At 33.1% G+C, this 9,416-nt stretch overlaps 1 protein-coding gene across 2 annotated transcripts; it reads left to right on the top strand.

Annotated features, from left to right (window-relative positions):
* On the top strand, positions 3,605-6,576 carry LOC105178334 (transcription factor bHLH18-like). 2 transcript variants are annotated; one of them, XM_020699007.1, is made up of 3 exons: positions 3,605-4,345; positions 5,719-6,087; positions 6,166-6,246. In XM_020699007.1, the coding sequence occupies exons 1-3, from the start codon at positions 3,755-3,757 to the stop codon at positions 6,187-6,189; spliced, it is 984 nt and encodes a 327-aa protein (XP_020554666.1). In that variant the 5' UTR covers positions 3,605-3,754; the 3' UTR covers positions 6,190-6,246. The 2 variants fall into 2 exon arrangements, with proteins under 2 accessions (XP_020554666.1, XP_011100103.2); XM_011101801.2 differs by having other exon boundaries at positions 3,606-4,345; positions 6,216-6,576.

Below are 9,416 nucleotides of genomic sequence, written 5' to 3'. Positions count from 1 at the left end.
TGCTGTGTGATTTTTCTAGTTTCTTGAAGTCTTGAAATTCTGTGAGTTCCCTGGATAACCTTGATCACCAGTCAGGACGGTTGCATAAAACAATTCAGGGTGATGCACCTACAGTTTTTGTACTATTTGGCCATTAGTAGCTGAAAACTTTAACATGGATCTGTACTAGTAGCTGTTTGTTACGTTACGCCACTTAAGTATTTGTATGGATTCTGAATCAACAGCGATGATATTAGCATTTTACTTCATAGCCATATCGTGTTCATTTATACTTTATAACAATATTATTATTATTGCATTGATAGTTCATAATCCAAGCGGGGTACCTACCTAACTACATGGTGTGAAATATTCTCCTATATTAAAAATACTTTTAATACAAAGAAAAAGACTTTGGTCATATAGTTTAAACCAATTTGAGTTAAGTCAATTTTACTTTTTTCCTTGTAGAAAATAGGGAGTGGTGATCAATGCAACAGCTCTCTTTAATCGTGATTATAGGCTCTTGTGTCCATAAAATGACCTGTTTTTTGAAAATAAGCTGTGGTTTCATGTAACTTCGAGTTTGACTAAATATGTGGATATTTAATTTATTTTATATAATTATTACAATTTATTTATCATTGTTAATTATATTAGCATGTATACAAAATAGACCAAAATCAATCCTCATAGTTTTAATTATAGATTCAATACTATTTTAAGTACTTGAATAATCTGGTTGATAAAAAAGTTACAGCAAGTTTGATTTGATCCACCCAATCTTACGTCCCCACATCAACGTAAAAAGGAGGTTGCTAGGACTAGCTAGCTAGCAGACATTTCTAGTAAACCACTTGCAATTAAGAACTAGAGTACAAATTTGTCTGCAGTAGGTATTTCCACCCACAGCAACTGACAAGAAGAATACTGGGTACATGCCCTTTTCTGTTAAATCATTAGCATCATTTCAATTTGTTGGTTGGCGTCTATGCCGTGGCCCTGATATGGTCATAAAAAGTAATTTATCACGCTAAAACATATTTTCTAATATTATGACTCATCTAAGTTAAATCTTATTGTGAAATAAATCTTAACATTAGTTAAATAATTCATTACTTTCTTTCCCTCTCATCCCAACTTTATCTCTCTCTCTCTCCCCTCCTCCTCTTTGTTCTCACCCGGATATTAGTGTTTGAAACAGTATTGGCTCTTACTAATGATGTTTTAGCATATTCATTAAAGTTAAGATTAAAATTTCATGAATAAATTTAGAGTTATTGATTTGAATTTCATTGAATTTGTGGGTATTCATTTTGTTTTATGTGAATTTATTGTAATATGATTTATACTATATGGTCATATTATTGTATTGATCGATATACTGTTCAATTATTTAAATTATTAAAATATTGATATAATCGAATGCAGAGAAAAGAAGCAATATTGACTCTTTGCTGAGTCGTGGGGGTGGAAGAGGAGCAGCTTAGAAAGTGAGAAAACGATTGTGCAACACATGCCAAACTCAGAACCAGAAATTTTAATTTCTTTTTATTTGTTTATTGGGATAATTATATATATATATATATATATAAGTTTTTCTATGTGTGAATCCAAATAACACTAACACCCACCTCCCAAGATTTGTTTTATTTGTTGGATTGGTTGGAGTTTGGACCCTAACAGTCGATTTCATAAGCGCTGAAACAAACACGGATACGTTTGGACTTTAATAAATGTAAGTAGGTTGTGTACTACGTTAAAGATTCTTGATACAATACATTTTCATCTGTACTATAATCTTTGATAAGATATAGATATATATATGTTTTTTGTGAAGCTGAGTTTTCTGTATCACATTACAGTTTGGGTTGGATAGGCTACTTCCAATGTAAGCTAAATATATATGAGGAATATTGTAGATCACACACTTTATTTTCATCGCTTTTTAAGCTTCTTCAATTGATTTAAAAACGAAAGATTCATCGTATTCTAGTATTATTAAATTAAAACTTAAAAATTCTCCACTCTCTCTCTATATATATATATGATTATTGATGATATGTCCGGATCCATGTAATCAAATTTTTTATTAATGATTGCAACTTGACGATATATTAACTTGTAAAGGTAAAAAAATAATTTAATATATATGAGGCACACATTAATAAATACAACACCACACTATGTAATTTTCAATACTATTATAAATACAAAAAGTAATTAATTTTTTAAGGAAGACACTATTCATTGATTGAGACCCTTTTTCTTGAAAATAACACCTCTTTCGAAAATCCCATTTCACATGGTGTGCAATTGTGTCATGATAAAATTTTTGATTTTTTCCCTTAGTAAAAAAATTCTCGACCACATCTCATATATATATATATATATATATATAATGTTAAGTAGTTCTAACATTGACTATCACTAGAAGATTTATAACATTTTATTACGGTAATTATCATGGTTAATAACAAATAGCTTATTGAATAATTAGTGATTTTGGCCACGCAACGGTTGTTGGTTATGGTTTTTGCAAGGGTGACTAAATATTTTGTAAATGTTTTGACCATGACTTTTAGCCGTGACAAATAATTTTTTCATGATGTAAAAATTAGTTTTTTGCATCGATTTTATTTAATCGTAATTAATAGTGGTAATTTATCATGATTTTTAACCATAATCACTAATATTATAGCTAATAGTAATTCTTTTTTCTAATGTATTTCAGTTATATGGAGTAATATTACAAATCGTGCTATATTTTGCAACTAAAATTACAATTTTCTCCTCAAAAAGAGTAATCATCTCATTAAACTATCTCAAAAATTCTTCTGATAATTAAAATGGATAGCCATTTTAACTTGTGCTTGTTATATTAAATAATACTAATATGTATGGGGCTAGAAATTTTAGTTATTTAACAGATATTACGGTAATTATTTGGGTAAATTACAATTACTTATCATAATTTTTGATATACAAATATAATTATAAATATCTCCTCATTATTTTAAAAATTATAAATGCCTCTCTAAAATGAGTTCATTTTGTTAGTTTTCATTCAATTTTGTGATGAGTTCCTGACCAAAATGCTTATTTGAATTATAAATTATAATTTTATAGAATTTTTTTACAATTTTCTAAAATGTTTTTTTACATACTAACATGCCTTGTGAACTATTTATTTTCCCACCTTCAATTTGTTTTTTTTATATTTTGACCATTATTTATTTATCGAAATCAGTAAGGGTAAATTAAATAGTAATGTATATTCTACCGTTTAAAGGATTACATAATTATTATTCTATTTGAAGAAAGTATTTATAATTTTCTCAATCAATAATAAAATTTTTATAATAATGTTAAATCTCAGATAAGATAGTTGTAATTTATCTTAATCAGTAAATTGTTATTTCATTTCCACACATGCTCTAAATCTCTTCTATTTTCCAATAGTTTGAGATATTATGCTCTGGCTCTCTATCGCTCCTCATCCATGTGACTTGTGGAGGACCCATTTGGCAATAATTCAAATAATAGGACATGCGCAAGAAAGCAAAAAAAAAAAAAAAAAACAAAGGCAAAATAAAAATGGTGGAACAGAATATCTGGAGCCATATATTTATGATTGCTGTATGTGTGCAAGTCTCGGAACGGACGGGCCTCCCAATATTAAGCCCGGACCCTACCTTGGAATTCAATGAAAATCTCCACTCTTACATCTCAATGCAGCTATTACTACACAGCAACATCGTAATTCGGAAGCAAAATGATCGAATTTGATCCCCGGAGAATGCAGGAAGACAGCAGAATGTCCAGCGATCAATGTGAATTTATGGACTATATGGATGAGGAATTGGCTGCAATACTAGCAGAAGATTTTCCGGGGAGCCTGTCCCCGGCAGGAAGCGACTCTTCGTCTTCATCCACTTTGATCACTGCTCCAGGAACCATTAACTCCGCCGCCGCCAACTTGTGCACTGAACCACCGAAAGTCCTCGGCCTCGAACAGCCAGCCAAAGAGCGAAAGCCTAACAACTTCAGCAACTTTTCATCGGTGAAAGATATTGATGGAGCTTCTTCTGCTCCTGTCATTCTCAATTTCGGAAATGCAAATTCCCCAGAAAATTGCCGACAGGCGCCGCTGGTGGTCCTGGATCCTGATAAAGAGGCAGTGGTATCAGAAGTTTTCATAAATGAAGCTTCCAGGATAGAAAAACGTGACGGCAAGGGAAATAAACCACGGCGGCTAAGGCCGCCGTCGCAAACATATGATCATATTATGGCGGAGAGGAAGCGGCGGGAGAAACTGAGCCAACGGTTCCTTGCTTTATCTTCCATGGTTCCGGGACTCAAGAAGGTAAGTTTTCTGCATATTGATTTTGTGACTAGTGCATGTAGTCCTAATTGTTAATTAGCTTACATATTGATTAAACTACAAAGATATGGGCAAGTTATATGATTATCAATAATTTTAAAAAAAATTAGCTCAGAATACGATGTATAAATACTTGTGATTGATATATTATGATGATATAGAGATACACACACGTCTATCTGTGTGATTTTTTTCAGCTATATATGATTAAGGCCGGGAAAAAAAGATAAATTGTTAATTTTTTCCAAATACCAATACCTTTAGAATTTCTGAATAATATTATTAACAAAGATAAATTATTTGCGTGTACATATATATATATATATATATATATGAATATTCTCATTTTTGAAATATTATAATATTATACTCTTCTTCTTATTTATCTTTTTCCTTTCCCCGAGGCTGCATTAAATGGACAATGCAACTTCTGTATGAAATTTCTACGTTTGTTTATCCACCAGAACTACATAATTAGTTATATTTCTCACATTAGTACATAAACTAGCCTTTTTACTAAGACTTACTTCATAATCCTCTTATGAAATCAAATCTAGTGTGTATGTAAGAACGTCGGGGAACAGGTTCAAATTTGTAAGAACTGTTATATGAAAAAATACTAAGCTAGAGTACTTTTTCAGAATATTGATGCAAAAGTCTCAACATTCTTCTAACTACAATCTTGCTTGTCTGGTCTTGTTATTCCATCCAGAGCTATAAGTTAGCGCAAAGACAACTTGTTGGGCTGGACAATTACAATAATACACACTTCAATTTTCGTCCATAATTAGAACATGTCGCAGATGTATGTTCTATTCCCATATTGCATAATAATTAATGTAGATGGTTGAATGCAACGTCCAGTGACAAGTTTGGCCATTTCAGGACCAGTAGCAATCTACTTTCTTGAATTTGGACCTAGAGACGCGCCAAATACATCTCTTTCTCCATTCATACCTTTAATTTTGAATGGACCCCGATTCTTGTTTGGTCGCCTACTGTGTCGTTACAACCATTAGAATTTGTGGGTTGTAGTAATTTTCAATGCCACACTCATGTTGCAGTTTCTCCTATGGTTTTGAGAATAATTAATTATGGCACGTTACTATAGTCGTTGCCGATTATTATGTTTTTCCAGCAACCTTCAATGATTAAACAAACTTACTGTGACGTGAAATATTATTTGTTTTGATATTATTATATTAAAAACACAAAATAACATCCATATTATTTTGATTTTGTTACATGGTTACAAACACATACTTCTGACCTCAAAGACATACATGTGATACTTTAATTTTCAAAACAAATGAACTAATAGTTTTGTGCCATACATGTAATAAATTCATATATAGATGGACAAGACTTCTGTCCTGGGGGATACCATCAAGTACTTAAAATACCTTCAGGAGAGAGTGAAAACGTTGGAGGACCAAGCCGCAAAGCAGACTGTGGATTCGGTTGTGTTTGTGAAGAGATCACGCATAATGGAGGACGAGGGATCTTCCTACGAGAAAAACCGGGAGTCTGACGAGCTATCATCACTGCCTGAAATCGAAGCCCGAGTCTGCGACAGAAGCATCCTCCTCAAAATCCTTTGCGAGAAAAGTAAGGATGTATTGGTGAAAGTACTTGCAGAGGTCGAGAAGCTTAACTTGGCTGTGGTAAATACAAGCGTCACGCCGTTCGGGAGCTTGGCTCTTGACATCACCATTATTGCTCAGGTTTGTCAGCATTCCATGCAGTATGTCCCAGTTTTTTTCATAAGATGTTTTTAGAACTTATAAAATTTTGTTCGTTAGGTTCAGAAAGCTTTAATAAGTTGAGTGATGTGAAGTGTTACTTGTGGCAGATGGACAAAGAAATGAGGGTGACGGCGAAAGACATGGTGACAACTCTTCGTTCTGCTCTCCAGTCTGCTGCTAATTAACTAGAAAATATTCATGCCATTGTAAATTTTCAATCATCCGTAATATCAATGTAAAAAGTTCTTTCAGTGGTGATTCTACTTTTCTCTAGTTGCTCGACTAAAGATTGAGGGTCAAGACCCACAATTAAGAATGACAAGGGAGTTGGTCTGGCCCAAGTCTACTGGCAGCCATCCCTAATAAAAAACCAGCCTATGAAAATCCTGTAAATAGTACCGGACTTGATTGTCTGATTTTGTTTATATAATATGGTGCTCTGTTGGCCCAATGCTTGGACCCCGTGAACCGCACTTTTTTTGGTTCTAATAGCATTTGTTTGGGTTTGTAGCCCCATCCCATAATGCACGTACTTCAGTCCAGCTTCGGATAAATATCGAATATGGGCACATTTTGAACACGTGTTAGATACATATTTATGTGTTTAAAAATATAAAAAGAAAGAGATAAAAATAGAAATATTTACTTTTTTTTTAATTTTAAAATATTTTAGATTGTCTTTAAAAGAAAAGAGTTTTGGGTTAAATAAAAAAGAAAAAAAATTAAGTCACTTATCTTAAACTAAAAGTTTTAGGATGAAATTATTAAAAATTATCATAATGATTTACTTAATTTGGATAATTAAAATTTTTTCATCGTGTACATTTTAAAATATGCTGATTATATACACATTTTTGAAGCAATGCTTTTATATTTTATCTTGGTAATTTTTATATTGCATAGTTTCATCTTATGAAAACTTAAGAAATAATAAAAAAATATATTATATATAGTTGAGTCAATGTTGTGTTGTAAATTTTTGAAATTTTCTAAAGTTGAGTACACCCAGTGTCTTTAGCGAGTTGGAGTCCCCTTGCTATGGCGTATAACTCAGCGTATGTATTTGTTTGAACACCCAAGCCATCTGCGAACCCCAAGACCAAACGACCATAACAGTCCCTAATGATCCCGCCCGCTCCGGCACAGCCCGAGTTACTCTTTGAGGCTCTATCGGTATTAAGTTTCCACCACCCTCCTATAGGGTGTCTCCATCGGATTACCTTGGGGCTTTGAGGTGTGGTTTTTGGGAAGAAGAAACCCAATTTTGCTGCTACCAGTAAATCGCCTTTCCAATTCTTCGCCTTCATTCCTTGAGCTTTATGTAACCGGCTCAAATAAGCACAGACGTTGCGGGTTATCGAAAAACAAATGCTATTGAATTTGGCGTCATTCCTCATCCGCCAAGCAAACCACATTATAAGAATGGGGATCAGTATTCTGATATGACCGTGACCAGAGGTGATGAGAGCTTCCAAAATTTGCAACATGATCAGTGAAAGGCGGAACTAAATGAAATAATGCTCCAAAGTAATACCATACTTCTCGTATCACTTCGCTTTTAAGGAACAAATGTTGAGTCGTATCACACTGCTGACGGCACAAACATTTACATACCATGGGAAGGTCTTTTCCTCGAAGCCACTCATCAATGGGAACAAAACTATGAATCAATCTCCACACAAAGATGGACATGAATGGGGATAGTCTGGTGCCATAATTCCTTGAGAAGTGGACGCCTGATTCTCCCATCCCGTATAAGTTCCCGGAGCTGTTTTGACGCTGAAGCTTCCCATTGGATTCATCTTCCAACAAGGGCTGTCACAAACTGCATCATCAAAAGGGGTAGCTGCCACTTTACGAATTATATTCAATTAGGGTATATTATACTCCTTCCTCCTTCATCCTTATTTGAAAATTTATAAATATCTTTCTAATTTTCAGGTTTGTTAGCCTCATTAAGTTTTAATTGAATTTTTATGGTGAAAAATGTCATTTTGAATTATGAATTATAATTTTATATATTTTTTAGAATTTCTAAAATATCTATATTAACTAATATGCTCTATGGATTATTTACTTACTCATGCCTTCAGATTTTATTTTATTTTTATATTTTCTCAAATATTTTTTTTAAAAAAAAATTCAACAAGGGTAAAAATAGTAATTCTATCTCACTATTTAGGGGCTACATAATAATTTTCATTTGAGAGGATATTTATAATTTTTCAAATAATAAGCAAATATTCGTAATTTTGACTAATTCTACATTACCATTTAGGGGTCACATAATAATTTCCATTTGAGAGAATATTTATAATTTTTTAAATAATAAACAAATATTCGTAATTATAAGGTCAAACCTCATTAGATAGCTAGGTTGTTGTTGTAATTTACCTTATTCAATTTTTATATCAACAAAATAATATTACTTAATTCTATCAAAAATAAATAAATAATATTACTTAATTCTATAACACCTGTTGATATTGAATCATTTGTATGATTCGTCACCTTTTTTTCTTTTTTTTTTATTTAAATAATTTTTCACTTTTTAAATTGTACATCAATCACACTACAAATCGATTTGAGTTAGAATCTCCAACATTGACCAATAATATACTGGAAAGCCAGCTCCGCCTGGAACCACCACCTTAACCTCTTCGCCTAGACCACGCAGTTGTACGAGCAAATCCTGGATATATACATACTTCTCCATGTGTTCATGTACCCCAACAGGGTTATATATGTTGTCCCTGATAGAGCTTCTTCCACTCCTTCCCTGTTAAAGAAGCAACTTCTAATCAAAACCCACGATACAAAATTACCAAGAGAAGGCAGCGCGAACAGCTCAGCCAGCGGATCGTCGCTCTCTAGAACATACAATATGGGTTTTAATTACACAAAAGTATCACAAATTCCCTTACACTAATATCCTAAAGTTGATGTCTTTGTCTCCTCCAGTAGTGCAAGAGTAAGTAATGCAAATCAACGGCCAAAAACAACACAAGCAGAAATTTATGGGGTCGTGGATCTGCATCACTTATCTCCATGTCTACCTAGTTTCTCCTACATTAACCTTAATTCTGAGCTGCATGAAGAGCTCTTTAAATAAAGCTTGGGGTTTGGATTGTATGCACCTCACGTCCCACGCCAGCCACATAGTTTAATTGAACGGTACGGCCTCGTGCACAACATTTTTGAACATTCGAATTTAAAAAGGGAAAAAATGTAGTGAGGGGGTTGGCCGGTCATGACACATGCTCAAGAAAAACAACAAAAAAGAAGAAACAGTAGTTCCCCGTGAATGG

This window comes from Sesamum indicum, linkage group LG15 (genome assembly GCF_000512975.1).
Source record: "Sesamum indicum cultivar Zhongzhi No. 13 linkage group LG15, S_indicum_v1.0, whole genome shotgun sequence".
Lineage (NCBI taxonomy): Eukaryota > Viridiplantae > Streptophyta > Magnoliopsida > Lamiales > Pedaliaceae > Sesamum > Sesamum indicum.
Note: the sequence above shows the minus strand (reverse complement) of the source record. Positions and strands in the feature narration are given on the sequence as shown.

What these genes read in the sequence shown, in the direction of transcription:
- LOC105178334 (XM_011101801.2), top strand. Translation starts at nt 3,755, where the DNA reads ATGATCGAATTTGATCCCCGGAGAATGCAGGAAGACAGCAGAATGTCC. An exon ending in TGGTTCCGGGACTCAAGAAG is followed by an intron (nt 4,346 to 5,718) that starts GTAAGTTTTCTG and finishes ATTCATATATAG; the next exon opens with ATGGACAAGACTTCTGTCCT. An exon ending in ACATCACCATTATTGCTCAG is followed by an intron (nt 6,088 to 6,215) that starts GTTTGTCAGCAT and finishes TACTTGTGGCAG; the next exon opens with ATGGACAAAGAAATGAGGGT.